General features: G+C 48.9%; 1 protein-coding gene across 2 annotated transcripts in view; it reads right to left on the reverse strand.

The window, feature by feature from the left end:
- Nucleotides 1-538: 538 nt before the first annotated feature.
- Nucleotides 539-16,883, reverse strand: part of LOC115203412 (zinc finger protein basonuclin-1) — a 29,640-nt gene continuing 13,295 nt past the window's right edge. For both annotated transcript variants that reach the window (XM_029768092.1, XM_029768093.1), the window contains exons 2-5: nucleotides 6,053-6,155; nucleotides 5,578-5,813; nucleotides 2,196-4,339; nucleotides 539-1,864 (exon numbers count right to left, since the gene is read on the reverse strand). In XM_029768092.1, the coding sequence (XP_029623952.1) occupies nucleotides 1,066-1,864; nucleotides 2,196-4,339; nucleotides 5,578-5,813; nucleotides 6,053-6,155 (3,282 nt within the window). In that variant the 3' untranslated portion in view covers nucleotides 539-1,065. The remainder of the gene's footprint in view (nucleotides 1,865-2,195; nucleotides 4,340-5,577; nucleotides 5,814-6,052; nucleotides 6,156-16,883) is intronic.

The raw sequence follows: 16,883 nt of genomic DNA on the forward strand, positions 1-16,883 counted from the left end.
CAAAAGTACTTGTTCAATTTTGAATGCTTAGCAGGACAGGAAAATGGTCCAATTCACGCACTTATCAAGAGAACATCCCTGGTCATCCCTACTGCCTCTGATCTGGCGGACTCACTAAACACAAATGCTTAGTTTGAAAATGATGTCTGAGCTTTGTAGTGTGCCCCTGGCTTTCTGTAAATTTAAAAAACAAGTGCCCCCTGGTTTGCTTAATATAAGGAATTTGAAATTATTTATACTTTTACATTTACTTTTGATATTTAAGTATATTTTAAACCAATACTTTTACTCAAGTAGTATTTTCCTTGGTGACTTTCACTTTTACTCGAGTCATTTTCTATGAAGGTATCTTTACTTTTTCCACCACTGTTGATGACTGGAGATAAGTGTCACTTGAACAGTATGTGATTTAGAAACTGGCAGGTGATCCTAAACTGGATGTGAGTGAATTATACTAGACTCTAAGGCAAACTATTAACTATTTAGAATTAGTGCATAGAAATACAAGAGCTAGAGAGAGGGGTTGAGATGCACAATGTTTTAAAAGATGCATGATTTTTAAGTGTTTTAAATCAAGACAAAAATACATGATAGGAAAATTACTTGTCAATTTCATGTCCGAAATAAATTGCTGTTTTTCTACATGTACCATCAATAAATATCAATTTAAAAGAACATATTTAAAAAATGTTGGCAGAGGAAAGGAAACATAATTAGCCTAAAATGAGTGTCCAAGGAATGGAATGCAGAAGGTCTTCATGTGTACCTCAGAACAATTTGAGGTTGCTGAACTTGATATACCTGGAGAAATCCACTCAACATTCAGGGAGATATACTGTCCTGTAACATTTGCACAATAAAAGCAGATACAATCTGCCATAACAAAGAAAAATGCAGCTGGATTCCACAATCCCAAGCTCACTACAGACATTGCCCCCCAAAAAACTATGGATTTTTTTCAAAAAGTGCTAACCTGCAAGCCTGTTCTGGTGTCAAATAAACAAACACTAAAGAATACAGTGAGAGTGAATCAGGGTCTGTGTGAGCTGAAGCTCGGGCAAGGCCCTACTCCTGGTCTAGAGTGCTGCCACCACCACTGCCAGTCAGGTTGCGGTGCAGGTTGGGGTTCTGGCTGTGTCGATTGCGGCTCCTTACTGACGAGAATGTGGTGTCACAGCCTGGGACTTTACACTTGTGCAGCAGGCGCAGGTGGACAGTCTTGTAGTGGGCTCTGAACGTCCCCTTGTTGCTGTATACCTTCTGGCACACGTGGCAGGTAATGGGTGAGCCACCTCCGCCCCCCTGCGGCCCCACCTGTCCTCCCCCCACACAGCCCAGGGTCCTCTCCCCGCCCGAACCTAATCCTTCCCCACTGCGGCCGCCTAGACCAATCCCATCGCAGCTCTCCCCATCGCTGTCCTCCTCCATTGGCAGAGGCTCCTCCTCTAGCCCCTCCCCTTCCTCGCTGCCTGCCCCATCTGAGTCCCAGGAGGAACGGGCGCTGCCGCCCCCATGAGGAGGTACAGACAATGACGTACTTAGGTCCAGTACTGTCCCCTCCTCCACCACTCCTCCTCCTCCCAGCTCCTCTCCTGCATTCTCCCCTGTCCTTTCGTCGGCCATCTTGCTCATGGGGAAGACCAGGCCCATGCGGTTGTGTCCTCTGAAGATGACGGACGTCTGGCTGCCTGGGTCTCTCTGGAGCTCTCTGTCCCTCTGGAGGTCTCTCAGGTCCTGGCGGTAGTCCAGGCTGACAGGGTCTTTGTCCCTGCAGAGGGAGGCTGGGGAGTATAGGGCGCGGGGTGATGGGCTGTACAGGTCTTTGGTCAACAGCTTGTGGTGGAGGTTGAGGTTGGAGCTGTGCCTGGAAGAAACAAAATGTAGGAAAGGTTGTTTCTTGGTTGGTGTTTTTTCAAAGGTACCTTTAGCAATTGTTCTATCTTTAATTGACCATTCATCTCAGTTAAATAAGTGTGTAACTGATGTATTTGTGGTTGCTGCCAGTTTGGTGTGGTTTTATTAGATCATTTGAAAAGACATACTAACCATATCACTTCAACAGAACCTCTTACATCATATGCTTAAATATCCTATATTGTGCTAGAGAATGACAAATCCCTTTCATAAATCACTGACAGACTATACAACTAAATGACAGACTATTAACTGACTGATGTGTGTTTGTTCTCTCTCACCTGTCTCTGCTCCTGCGGGAGGGGAAGGCAGCGTTGCAGCCAGCCACCGTGCACATGTGCATCTCCTTCAGGTGCACGTTGCGGTAGTGCATCTTCACACTGTACTGGTTGTTGAACGTCTTGCTGCAGATCTCACAGTGGTGTGGAAGGTCATCCCTGTCCAGTGGCCCCTCAGAGTCCATACGAGACTGCAGGAGGCTAGAGTCGGTGTAGTCTTCCATACAGCCCTCTGGTCCATCCTTCCCTCTGTCGCCTAGTCTGAACAAACCGCCGTTGGTCAGTCGGTGGTCCATGTCGTCGCACAGCTTGTCTTGGTGCCGGGAGGTTGGTTGGTCGCCCTCCTCTCCCTCTCCCTCTGTGTGGTCTCTGCTCAGAGAGAGGCTGTGGTTCTCTCTGTGGTTGAGTTTTCCATCATAGGGGGATGAGGCGCAGGTGATCATACCTGTCTCTGCCTGCTGGGATCCCTCTTCTTTATCGTCTTTGTCCTCCTCTTGTTCCCTGCTTCCACACATCTCTCTCTCCGGGCTGTGGGACCTCGGCCGCTTCACCCCCTCCCTCTCTCCTCTCTCCCCAGCTAGGATGACTCCTCTCTCCTCTCTTTCCCTCTCCCTCTCTACACCCATCTGTCTCGTACACAAATCCCCCCCTCCTCCTACCCCTCTCTCACACTCCTCCTTGTCCCTGCCCTGTATAGGGCTCATGTCCTCTGAACCGCTGTCCTCCCCCATCCCTCCCTCCCTCTCTACCGCTTCCTTCTCGATCTTGATGGGCATGCTCGACTTCCGCGACTTCTTCTTGGGCACAGGGTCGATGATGGCACCGCAGGCGTCTGGGGTGGTGATGGAGGTAGGTTTGAGGGGAAGCGAGGAGGAGAGGACGGGGAGGGATGGGGGGTGTTGGCCGGGGCTGTTGGCCAGCTCGGCAGGGGTCACCAGGCTCCGGTAGAAAGGCAGCACAGGCTGCACTGTCTTCAGGTTGGGGAAGAGGATGCCGTGACCCAGGTGCCCCATGCTGGGGAAGGAGCTGCTGTGGTGCAGCTTGGTGCTGCTGGTGGTGGAGTCCACATGGCTCACCATGTAGCTGGCAACCGACTTCTGGCTGTCGGGGGATGAGGTCAGGGACACCGGGATGGATGAGTGGGGGTACTCAGACCGCGGTTTGTCGCTTGCTTCGGAGTCTTCGTCGGCCGAAAGGCTCCCGCCGCCTCGCAGGTCCTTGTCGCGGTTGTTGCGGTTCATGGGCATGTGCAGGCGTGGGTTGGGGTTGGCGCTGTGGCGGTTGCGGCTGCGCAGCGAGCTGAACACCATGTTGCAGCCGTCGATGGTGCACTTGTGCTTGATCTTCAGGTGCACAGCGTTGTAGTGGATTTTCAGCGTGCCCTTGTCGTAGAAGGTCTTGTCACACGCACTGCAGTACACACGCCCCTTCTTGAGACTTCCTCCCCCGCCTCCCCCGTTCCGGTCCATGGAGCGTTGGAGCTTGCTATCCGGGGACATCTGGGTAAAGTCAGAGTTCATCATGGAGGGGGTGCAGGGTGTGGAGCGGCCGTCTGAGTAGTTGTCGCTGGTGGGGAAGTCCTCCGCCTCCATCTTGGGCGTGGCCGAGAGGCCGTCCATAGGGTTGTCTCCACCCCTGTCCAGGTCAGAGGTGAATGAGGCGGAGCTAGAGCCCACCAGGCTGCTCTCGGTGGGAGGCGGCCCGGGGAGGGGGAGGGCGTTGGGGTTCTCGTCCCCCCGTCTCTGCCCCTGCTCCATCTGCCCCCCTTGCTGCTGCTGCAGCGCCCCCGGTGGTGACCCCAGGAGAGGCGCTGGCACGGAGCCCAACAGTTGAAATGGTAGCATAAACGCCATACTATTAATAAAGTTCTCAAAGTGGTGCGCTTTGGACGAGCTCAGTTTCTCCACCTTGGGGGTCAGGATGTTGTTGGTGGTGGCAGTGCGCGGGGTGCTGCGCTCGATGAAGGTGCGGATGTCTGAGTTGGTGCGGGTGCTGGGGACCAGCACGGCCTGGCCCTCCTTGTCCTGCAGCGCCATCAGCTCCACAATGGACTTGGTCTCGCCGAAGCGGAGGAACTGCTGCAGCGTAGCAATCTCCTCCTCGAACGTCATGATGGCCCAGCGGTCCAACACCTTCCCTGCTATGTCCTGGAGAGGGTGTGAGGGAGGGAGAGGGGGGAGAGGGAGAGCGGGGAGGGGTGAGGAAAGGAGAGGGTGTGTGGGAGGGAGAGGAAGTTGAGGGTGTGGGGGAGAGAGATGGGGGAGAGGGAGGAAAGGAGAGGGGGTGGGTGGAGAGCGGGGAGGGGGGAAAGAGAGTGAGAGAGCGAGAAAGCGATTGATATGCAGAGAGAAAGAGAGAGAGAGCATTTCATCATTAGCATTATACATCTCTATTAGGCTCTATTCCTGTATATTCACACACCAAGGACGATATGAAGTCATCTAAAACACAGACTGACTGTGTCTAAACAGGTGTAGGGTGAACTTGCTTTTAGACACTGATCTTGGGTCAAATGAGCATTTTCCCCACTAATGGCTAAGGTGAGGATTGGGGAGTGGAAGTTGATCCTAGATCTGTACTTAGGGGAACTTACACCCCAGAGCGTCTTAGTAAAGGGTGCAGTTGTAAAGTTAATGCAGAGAGGAGGGAGTCCTCATTACAGCGCTGCCTTTCATCTTGCCTGTCATTTCTCTTCATTTAAATCACGTGGATTTTCCCTCTCTCCATCAGCATCAGAGAGGACATGTGCACACACACATACCAATGAACGAACACACACACACGAATGCGCACGCACACACACACACACACACACACACACACACACACACACACACACACACATGCACGCACGTCAGGGCGGAGTGAGATCAGAGAGGAAGGAGAGAGGAGAATGAGGTTCCTCCACCCGGCCCAGTAGTAATTACATAGGAGTTGTGGTGTCTGTGAAAGTCAGACCGCGGCCTCTTCATACAGTAACCATGATCAATATTTCATCACACAGCATTCGCTTGGCTCTGCCTGTCGAGGATTCTGACTCTGTGTTCACCATTAGAGGAGCTAACATTAAATGCAGAGAGAAAGCTGAATAGTTGATGACGGACTAATCGAAGTGAGCAGCGGCTGGCTGACACTGACTGTGTGCCGGGTGGTTCAGCCTAGCTCAAGTTTGAGAGGGAAATCATGGAACTAAATAATATTTACAAATCTCCCCTCCATCAGTCTGGAGACCTCCAGAGAGGAGGATGAGGAGAAAAGGAGCGTTCCTATAGAGAAGCTTTGTTTCTCCCCCTCTCTCCTGTGTTCCTCTCTCTCCTCCTCTCTTCTGTCCTCCTTTCTCTCCCCTCTCCTCATCCTAAAGTAAGAAAGAAGAGCCCCCCCCCACCTGTAGGACGTATCCTCGGATGTAGTCCTGTAGGGTCCAGTCCAATGCATTGAGGATCTGGATGACCTCCTCCTGTTTCAGGACACTGAACAGCCGGTCCAGCAGGATCTTTAGTCTGACCGGGATTGCCTGGGTCCCGTAGAGCATCAGGCTGCAGATGTCAAAGACCACGTTGGAGTGGACAATCTCCACCTGGCTGCCCTGGTACATGTGGTGCAGCTTCAGCTTGCTCAGAGCTGCAGGAAGACGGAGGGGTGGAGGACGCATAGGAGTGAGTAGAGAAAACACAGCCGAACCCACACACACACAAATATAGAAAACACCCCCCCCACACACACAGACATGACATGAATATAGAAAACAGCCCCCCCCACACACACAAACATGAATAATGACACACCTACCCCCCCACCCCCATTCCCACCCCCTGATAGAAATGTACACTAAGTAAAGTAACAAATTAATCTGTGCTTACCGTGCGCTACCCATCCATGCTTGCAGTGCTCACACAGTCTTTTCTTCAGTTTCCCAGGTTTGAAACTATCACAGGTACAGTTCACCAAGGTGCAGCAGATTGCCTGGCAGAGAGACACAGAAGTTCAGAAGGTCCAGAAACATTTAGAAGCTATATGAGGCAGGATTCGCAAATGGAATGATCGGAATACCTGGTGTTGGTAAAGTAGGGGTATAGCTTTAAAACATTGAAGTGCATTGTGGGTAACGTAGTAAGTTAACTTTTGTTTTTGATGCAAATGTTGTGTGGAGGAGATGTAGGGGAACTGTGAGCCACGCTCTTTTTGCTCCATTAGCCTGCTATTTTATTTAGTCATTCAGACTACCTCACATGGTGTACAAGTTTAATAAATGTCAACTACTTCAGTGGAATTCCAGACTAACTTGTCATTAGCAGAGGATAAGATCCCCAAATGTGGGAATTACCCCAGAGCATCTGTACATTTCTCTGGCCTTGGAGCTAGCAAGTGAAGGCTCCCCTGAGCCGTCCTGACTACGGTCTGGAGGTGAGGAAGTAAAGGTAACACTGGGTTCCATTAGAGAGCCACAGAGAACAAAATAAAACAGTGTTAACTCAACTAAGATTTTCAAGTACCACTAACAACACACATTTCTGTTCAAGCTCCTCACCAGCACACCTGATTCAACAACTCAACTAATCATCAAGTCCTTTAGTTAGTTGAATCAAGTGTGCTGGACTAGAACTGTTTGGGTTCTTTCTCAACCAGAAGTTGCCAGTTGAGAAACACTGACATAAAACACAGCTGAACTCAGGAGAAAGGGAAAGTATAACAATAGATTAATCAGGAGAAGAAACCAATATGCAGTTTGATCACATGGATAACACTTCCTATCATTCACTTCTACAGTGAAATACACATTCAGCCACAACCAACGGAAACAGCTTCTCTTCCCACTTAGAGCTGAGGGAAACAGATCCACTATGTTTCACAGGGAGGGAGTTATCTTTTGTACATTAATAAATGCACAGCCTTACACCTCTCTCTCTTCTGGCTGTATAGCTGCAGAGACAGAGACAGAGATTGCCTGCAGTCATCTGTTCTCCCGTTGTGAATAAATCATCCCTGCCCTGGGATGAGCAGTGCATGTGAGAGAGATCAGGCAAGCTTCTCACACTCACACACAGACACACAGCAGTGCTGCGGGCCTGTTCTCCCCATGCTAGGATCATCTACAGCAGGCCTGCCCTGTTCTCCCCATGCTAGGATCATTATAGATCCAAGATGGCATAGCAGTCAGACATCTTTGTCCTGTTGTGTCCCATGTATATATCTTTTTATATATTTTTCTTCGCGTATAATTTTTTATATTTTTCTAAGCCTCAACTTCAAAATACTCTTCTGCAACCCGCCTCACCCAATGTGGTGTGGATCTGCATTTTCTAAAGTATTTTTCTTTACTTCGGAACCGGAATCCCCTAACAGAAGCTAGCCAGCTAACTTGCTCCTAGCTAGTAGTCAGCTAACCACTGCTAGTGGTCATCAGCTAACCTTTAGCTGGGAAAACTCTCGCCAATTTGCACAACGCGATTCAAACCAGAGCATACCAGACCTATTTTCTCTCCATATCCCCGGATTCCGAGTAGCTACTCCCGGCTAACGCCTCTGTCTTGAAGCAAGCACCAATTAGCCTGGAGCTAGCCCATGCTAGGCCCATCTCCCGATTAGCTGAAGAGGTCCATCAGCCACTCTACAATACCTATTTTGCCAATTGGCCCGGACCCCTTTTACTGCCGGTACGGAGCTCCTTCACGACTGGACTACTGACGTAATCTGCCCGAGGGGGTTATCCAACTGGCTCCTACGTCGCGACGTCCCCTGAATGCCCATCTGCTAGCCTGCTAGCCGTGGCCAACTAGCTGTGTAGAGCATATTGGACTGTTAGCTGAAGAGATCCATCGGCCAATTTCTTGGGCCACTATACTTATTTTGCCAATTGACTGAACCCCTTTGCTACACAGAACCCAAATACTCCATCACGACTGGTCTATTCGACGTAACTGCACGAGGAGGCTATAACAGACTGCCTCCATCGCAACGTCCATCTAAGGCCATTCTGCTAACTTGCTAGCCCCGGCCTGTTAGCTGTCTGAATCGAGTCTCCAGCCAGCCTAACTACTCACTGGACTCCTATGATCACTCGGCTACGCATGCCTCTCCCTAATGTCAATACGCCTTGTCCATTGCTGTTCTGGTTAGTGATTATTGTATTATTTCACTATGGAGCCTCTAGTCCTGCTCAATATGGCTTAGCCAACCCTTTAGTTCCACCTCCCACACATGCGGTGACGTCAACTGGTTTAAATGGGGTGGCAGGGTAGCCGAGTGGTTAGAGCCTTGGACTAGTAACCGAAAGGTTGCAAGTTCGAATCTCTGAGCTGAAAAGGTACAAATCTGTCGTTCTGCCCCTGAACAGGCAGTTAACCCACTGTTCCTAGGCTGTCATTGAAAAAAAGAATTTGTTCTTAACTGACTTGCCTAGTTAAATAAAGGTAGAAACAATGTTCTAGAGTCTCTCTCATCATCACACAATGCCTAGGTTTATCTCCAATGTATTCACATCCTAGCATACCTTTGTCTGTACATTTTGCCTTGAATCTATTCTATCGCGCCCAGAAACCTGCTCCTTTTACTCTCTGTTTCCGAATGTACTAGACGACCAGTTCTTATAGCCGTTAGCCGTACCCTTATCCTACTCCTCCTCTGTTCCTCCGGTGATGTAGAGGTTAATCCAGGCCCTGCAGTGCCTAGCTCCACTCCTATTCCCCAGGTGCTCTAATTTGTTGACTTCTGTAATCGTAAAAGCCTTGGTTTCATGCATGTTAACATTAGAAGCCTCCTCCTTAAGTTTGTTTTATTCACTGCTTTAGCACACTCTGCCAACCCGGATGTCCTAGCAGTGTCTGAATCCTGGCTTAGGAAGACCACCAAAAACCCTGACATTTCCATCCCTAACATTTTCCAACAAGATAGAACTGCCAAAGGGGGCGGAGATACAATCTACTGCAGAGATAGCCTGCAGAGTTCTGTCTTACTATCCAGGTCTGTACCCAAACAATTCGAGCTTCTACTTTTAAAAATCCACCTTTCCAGAAACAAGTCTCTCACCGTTGCCGCTTGCTATAGACCACCCTCTGCCCCCCAGCTGTGCCCTGGACACCATATGTGAATTGATTGCCCCCCATCTATCTTCAAAGCTCGTGCTGCTAGGTGACCTAAACTGGGACATGCTTAACACCCCAGCCATCCTACAATCTAAGCTTGATGCCCTCAATCTCACACAAATTATCAATGAACCTACCAGGTACAACCCCAAATACGTAAACACGGGCACCCTCATAGATATCATCCTAAACAACTTTCCCTCCAAATACACCTCTGCTGTTTTCAACCAAGATCTCAGCGATCACTGCCTCATTGCCTGCATCTGTAATGGATCTGCGGTCAAACGACCACCCCTCATCACAGTCAAACGCTCCCTAAAAGACTTAATCGAGCAGGCCTTTCTATTCGACCTGGCCCGGGTATCCTGGAAGGATATTGACCTCATCCCATCAGTAGAGATGCCTGGTTATTCTTTAAAAGTGCCTTCCTCACCATTTTAAATAAGCATGCCCCATTCAAAAAATGTAGAACTAGGAACAGATATAGCCCTTGCTTCACTCCAGACCTGACTGCCCTTGACCAGCACAAAAACATCCTGTGGCGTACTGCATTAGCATCGAATAGCCCCCGTGATATGCAATTTTTCAGGGAAGTTAGGAACCAATATACACAGGCAGTTAGGAAAGCAAAGGCTAGCTTTTTCAAGCAGAAATTTGCATCCTGTAGCACAAACTCAAAAATGTTCTGGGACACTGTAAAGTCAATGGAGAATAAGAGCACCTCCTCCCAGCTGCCCACTGCACTGAGGATAGGAAACTCTATCACCTCTGATAAATCCACTATAATTGAGAATTTAAATAAACATTATTCTACAGCTGGCCATGCTTTCCACCTGGCTACCCCTACCTCGGTAAACTGCCCTGCACCCCCCACAGCAACTCGCCCAAACCTCCCCCATTTCTCCTTCACCCAAATCCAGATAGCTGATGTTCTGAAAGAGCGGAAAAATCTGGACCCCTACAAATCAGCCGGGCTAGACAATCTAGACCCTCTCTTTCTAAAATGATCTGCAGAAATTGTTGCAACACCTATTACTAGCCTTTTCAACCTCTCTTTCGTATCATCTGAGATTCCCAATGATTGGAAAGATGCCGCGATCATCCCCCTCTTCAAAGGGGGAGACATTCTAGACCCAAACTGCTACAGACCTATATCTATCCTACTCTGCCTTTCTAAGGTCTTCGAACACCAAGTTAACAAGCAGATTACCGACCATTTCGAATCCCACCGTACCTTCTCCACTATGCAATCTGGTTTCAGAGCTGGTCATGGGTGCACCTCAGCCATGCCCAAGGTCCTAAACGATATCATAACCGCCATCGATAAGAGACATTACTGTGCAGCCGTATTCATCGACCTGGCCAAGGCTTTTGACTCTGTCAATCACCACATTCTTATCGGCAGACTCAACAGCCTTGTTTTGTCAAATGACTGCCTCGCCTGGTTCACCAACTACTTCTCTGATAGAGTTCAGTGTGTCAAATCGGAGGGCCTGTTGTCCGGACCTCTGGCAGTCTCTATGGGGGTGCCACAGGGTTCAATTCTCAGGCCGACTCCCTTCTTTGTATACATCAATGATGTCGCTCTTGCTGCTGGTGATTCTCTGATCCACCTCTACGCAGACGACACCATTCTGTATACTTCTGGCCCTTCTTTGGACACTGTGTTAACTAACCTCCAGACGAGCTTCAATGCCATACAACTCTCCTTCCGTGGCCTCCAACTGCTCTTAAATGCAAGTAAAACTAAATGCATGCTCTTCAACCGATCACTGCCCGCACCTGCCCGCCCGTCCAGCATCACTACTCTGGATGGTTCTGACTTAGAATATGTGGACAACTACAAATACCTAGGTGTCTGGCTAGACTGTAAACTCTCCTTCCAGACTCACATTAAGCATCTCCAATCCAAAATTAAATCTAGAATTGGCTTCCTATTTCGCAACAAAGCATCCTTCACTCATGCTGCCAAACATACCCTTGTAAAACTGACGATCCTACCGATCCTCGACTTCGGCGATGTCATCTACAAAATAGCCTCCAACACTCTACTCAACAAATTGGAAGCAGTCTATCACAGTGCCATCCGTTTTGTCACCAATGCCCCATATACTACTCACCACTGCGACCTGTACGCTCTCGTTGGCTGGCCCTCGCTTCATACTCGTCGCCAAACCCACTGGCTCCAGGTCATCTACAAGTCTTGCTAGGTAAAGCCCCGCCTTATCTCAGCTCATTGGTCACCATAGCAGCACCCACCTGTAGGACGTGCTCCAGCAGGTATATCTCACTGGTCACCCCCTAAGCCAATTCCTACTTTGGTCGCCTTTCCTTCCAGTTCTCTGCAGCCAATGACTGGAACGAACTGCAAAAAAAATCACTGAAGCCTCATATCTCCCCCACTAGCTTTAAGCACCAGCTGTCAGATCACTGCACCTGTACATAGCCCATTCAACTACCTCATCCCAATACTGTATTTATTTATCTTGCTCCTTTGCACCCCAGTATCTCTACTTGCACATTCATCTTCTGCACATCTATTCACTCGAGTGTTTAATTGGTATATTGTAATTACTTCACCACCATGGCCTATTTATTGCCTTACCTCCCTTATCTTACCTCATTTGCACACACTTTACATTTTAGTCATTTAGCAGACACTTTTATCCAGAGCGACTTACAGTAGTGAATGCATACATTCCATGCATTATTTAATTTTTTTGTACTGGCCCCCCCATGGGAATCGAACCCACAACCCTGGTGTTGCAAACACCATGCTCTACCAACTGAGCCATAGGGAAGACACTGTATATAGACTTTTTTTTACTGTATGTTTGTTTATTCCATGTGTAACTCTGTGTTGTTGTATGTGTCGAACTGCTTTGCTTTATCTTGGCCAGGTCGCAGTTGTAAATGAGAACTTTTTCTCAACTATCCTACCTGGTTAAATAAAGGTGAAGAAAAAAAATAATTAATAAATAAAAAATCTACAGCAGGCCTGCCCTGTTCTCCCCATGCTAGGATCATCTACAACAGGCCTGACCTGTTCTCCCCATGCTAGGATCATCTACAACAGGCCTGCCCTGTTCTCCCCATGCTAGGATCATCTACAACAGGCCTGACCTGTTCTCCCCATGCTAGGATCATCTACAACAGGCCTGCCCTGTTCTCCCCATGCTAGGATCATCTATAGCAGGCCTGCCCTGTTCTCCCCATGCTAGGATCATCTACAACAGGCCTGCCCTGTTCTCCCCATGCTAGGATCATCTACAGCAGGCCTGACCTGTTCTCCCCATGCTAGGATCATCTACAGCAGGCCTGCCCTGTTCTCCCCATGCTAGGATCATCTACAACAGGCCTGCCCTGTTCTCCCCATGCTAGGATCATCTACAACAGGCCTGCCCTGTTCTCCCCATACTAGGATCATCTACAACAGGCCTGCCCTGTTCTCCCCATGCTAGGATCATCTACAACAGGCCTGCCCTGTTCTCCCCATGCTAGGATCATCTACAGCAGGCCTGCCCTGTTCTCCCCATGCTAGGATCATCTACAGCAGGCCTGCCCTGTTCTCCCCATGCTAGGATCATCTACAACAGGCCTGCCCTGTTCTCCCCATGCTAGGATCATCTACAACAGGCCTGCCCTGTTCTCCCCATGCTAGGATCATCTATAGCAGGCCTGCCCTGTTCTCCCCATGCTAGGATCATCTACAGCAGGCCTGCCCTGTTCTCCCCATGCTAGGATCATCTACAGCAGGCCTGCCCTGTTCTCCCCATGCTAGGATCATCTACAGCAGGCCTGACCTGTTCTCCCCATGCTAGGATCATCTACAACAGGCCTGCCCTGTTCTCCCCATGCTAGGATCATCTACAACAGGCCTGCCCTGTTCTCCCCATGCTAGGATCATCTACAGCAGGCCTGCCCTGTTCTCCCCATGCTAGGATCATCTACAGCAGGCCTGCCCTGTTCTCCCCATGCTAGGATCATCTACAACAGGCCTGCCCTGTTCTCCCCATGCTAGGATCATCTATAGCAGGCCTGCCCTGTTCTCCCCATGCTAGGATCATCTACAGCAGGCCTGACCTGTTCTCCCCATGCTAGGATCATCTACAACAGGCCTGCCCTGTTCTCCCCATGCTAGGATCATCTACAGCAGGCCTGCCCTGTTCTCCCCATGCTAGGATCATCTACAGCACCAAAAATGTGTCCTCCATACCTAACCCACCAACTCCATGTCAGCCAATCATATTCTGGCCATAAGACCCTTTACACAAGATGATGCCTCTGTCTCTCGTTGTGGCCCAAATGGCACCGTATTCCCTTTATAGTGCACTACTTTTGACCAGGGCCCATTGAAAATAAGGTGTAATTTGGGATGCGACCTCTGTTTCCCACTAATGGTCCTTATCTCTCAGGACAAGCACTCAGCAGCGAGTGTGTGTGTGAGAGATTCTAGTCACTGATGTTACTAGTGCTGTTGCCCTGTGTGTGTATGTGTGTGTGTGTGTGTGTGTGTGTGTGTGTGTGTGTGTGTGTGTGTGTGTGTGTGTGTGTGCGTGTGTGTGCGCAGTGTGATGCTATCTGATGCTTTGTGTTTCCTGCTCGCTGTACAGTGCTGTGTTAAGTGGTTGGGGTGAGAGAGAGCAGTAGAGTGACTGGGCTGAAACAGAGCTCTCCAGACCACCACTACACAACACTGAGTCAATCACAGCTCTCCAGACCACCACTACACAACACTGAGTCAATCACAGCTCTCCAGACTACCACTACACAACACTGAGTCAATCACAGCTCTCCAGACCAATCAGAGTCAATCAGAGGCCCAAAACAACACTTCACACACTTTCATTCTCTGAACGAAGCATATTGTATTCCAGGGTTCTAGGTTTTATATTCAAAAGTGTGTGTGTGTGTGTGTGTGTGTGTGTGTGTGTGTGTACGTGCTTGTGTTGATGCTCATTAGATTGAGTTGAGAAGTTGCTGTGAAAGTGATTAATTAGATTCTGTTTCACCTGACAGTAAGAATCAACATTTTATGTGTCAGAAAATAAGAGTATAAATCACAACAACAAACAGGGTTTCTGTAACATCAACAAGAACAATATGCATGCCATTTACCACTAGCTGATGACTAACTAGCATCCCTTGAGAAGTCATCAGATTTGTGATCAAAGCGACCTGTGTTAGCACTACATGCTACCCCCCCCGTGCTGGTTAGCACCTCTCTCCCCTGCCATCTATAATGTATCAACAACATGTGTTAGCATACATGAGTAGCATGCTTAATGGTTAGCAATTACTGCTGCTGTAGCACTAACCCCCTCAACGGGGGGGAGGAGGAGATTCTCTCTCTCTCGCTCTCTCTTAATTAATCACACAGTCAACTCCTCCCACTGGTTCGTTAGCAGGGCTGGAATGTGGACTGTCTCTCTCTCTCTCTCTCTTAATTAATCACACAGTCAACTCCTCCCACTGGTTCGTTAGCAGGGCTGGAATGTGGACTGTCTCTCTCTCTCTCTCTCTTAATTAATCACACAGTCAACTCCTCCCACTGGTTCGTTAGCAGGGCTGGAATGTGGACTGTCTCTCTCTCTCTCTCTTAATTAATCACACAGTCAACTCCTCCCACTGGTTCGTTAGCAGGGCTGGAATGTGGACTGTCTCTCTCTCTTAATTAATCACACAGTCAACTCCTCCCACTGGTTCGTTAGCAGGGCAGGGTTCCATTCCAAAGATATGTCCCCTTGTTCTCTTCCCTTCAGTCTGACAGGACAGGATATGCTAGAGTAAAATGGAGGAAACCGGGTAAAACGTGTTTGAACTACTCAGTCATCTCAGTTATTTCAGATGTACAATGGGGAGTGAACATGGACAGATGGGAGACCACAACTTTCTGGAATGAAATGCTGCCGATTAACGCTCCAATGCATACTTCCTGTTCTCTGTCCTCTCTTTCCAATACTTTCCTTCTCTGTCTCTGTCTTTTATCCTCTCCTCCCGTCGCCTCCATCCCCCTCTCCTCCTCTCCTCCGTCTCCCTCTCCTCCGTCTCCTCTGTCTCCCTCTCCTCCTCTTCAGCTGATCTTCTCCTGTGGGACTGAGGTGATGTGGAAGAACCTCTCGGTCACCTCCGACCACCATAATCCCATCATTACAGGGCCCAACCAACACGGCCCAATTACACTAATCCCATCACACACAGGCACACACACCTATGTGCTCGCACACACTCAAACGAACGAAGGCACGCCTGCACACACACAAAGACAGACAACTGCACAGACACAAATGCGTGCACACACACACACACAGCCCTTTGATGTTTCCTCTAGTGTACAACTCAATCTGTTCCTCTGGACAATCAAAGGGCACACACACTTGTGCACACACACAGAAGCAAACGCAGCAGGCATTGCTCTGCTCAGTCCTCCCTGTCGTTCGTTTGTCTTAATTAGCTATTCATTTTATCATTAGTCCCTGAGATTAAGAAAAAAAACTGTCACTTTCACAGACCAGCGCTGGGCTGGCTAAGTCTGCTGCTGTGACCATGACTGAACGGACAGACAGACAGACAGACCAGCGCTGGGCTGGCTAAGTCTGCTGCTGTGACCATGACTGAACGGACAGACAGACCAGCGCTGGGCTGGCTAAGTCTGCTGCTGTGACCATGACTGAACGGACAGACAGACCAGCGCTGGGCTGGCTAAGTCTGCTGCTGTGACCATGACTGAACGGACAGACAGACCAGCGCTGGGCTGGCTAAGTCTGCTGCTGTGACCATGACTGAACGGACAGACAGACCAGCGCTGGGCTGGCTAAGTCTGCTGCTGTGACCATGACTGAACGGACAGACAGACCAGCGCTGGGCTGGCTAAGTCTGCTGCTGTGACCATGACTGAACGGACAGACAGACCAGCGCTGGGCTGGCTAAGTCTGCTGCTGTGACCATGACCGAATGGACAGACAGACCAGCGCTGGGCTGGCTAAGTCTGCTGCTGTGACCATGACTGAACGGAATAACAGACGGACAGACGGACTCTGGTAGAGTTAATGAGTTGTTAGATCAAGGCTGATCAAGGGTGATATAGTCACAATCAAAGTGTCATGATTTATTGGTTATTCAGTTTGATTTCTGAATACTTGGTCAATGTCATGATCACAGAGGCTTTTATTTAGTTATGCATTTATGATAACCTTGATTCAGACAGGAATTGGGAGTATGTTTTTATTCACAAATGGATCGTTCGTCTTCCACAGTCCACAATATCAGGATAACACCAATTTACACTTTAATGAGAAATCTCCATAAACTATCATTAACACCAGTCTCTACAACTTGGGATGGAATATTTCCTTACACAATATTTCTGACAATCAAAACACTGTGCAGGATTGCTGAAATCTGGTAACTTTCCCTAAATTCCGAAGACTCCCAGAAATCTTGATCGGAGGATTCCCTGATTTCATGCTTATTCCCTTGCAATTCAAGGAATATTCCAACTTCGAATTCTGGAGAACCTAGGAATTTTCCCAGAATTTTGCAACCCTACAGTGTCTACTTGATTTTCAGAAATACCGTAAAGGAAGATTTCCGTCCAAAATTGTAGAGA

The sequence above is a fragment of the Salmo trutta genome, chromosome 12, assembly GCF_901001165.1.
Source record: "Salmo trutta chromosome 12, fSalTru1.1, whole genome shotgun sequence".
NCBI lineage: Eukaryota > Metazoa > Chordata > Actinopteri > Salmoniformes > Salmonidae > Salmo > Salmo trutta.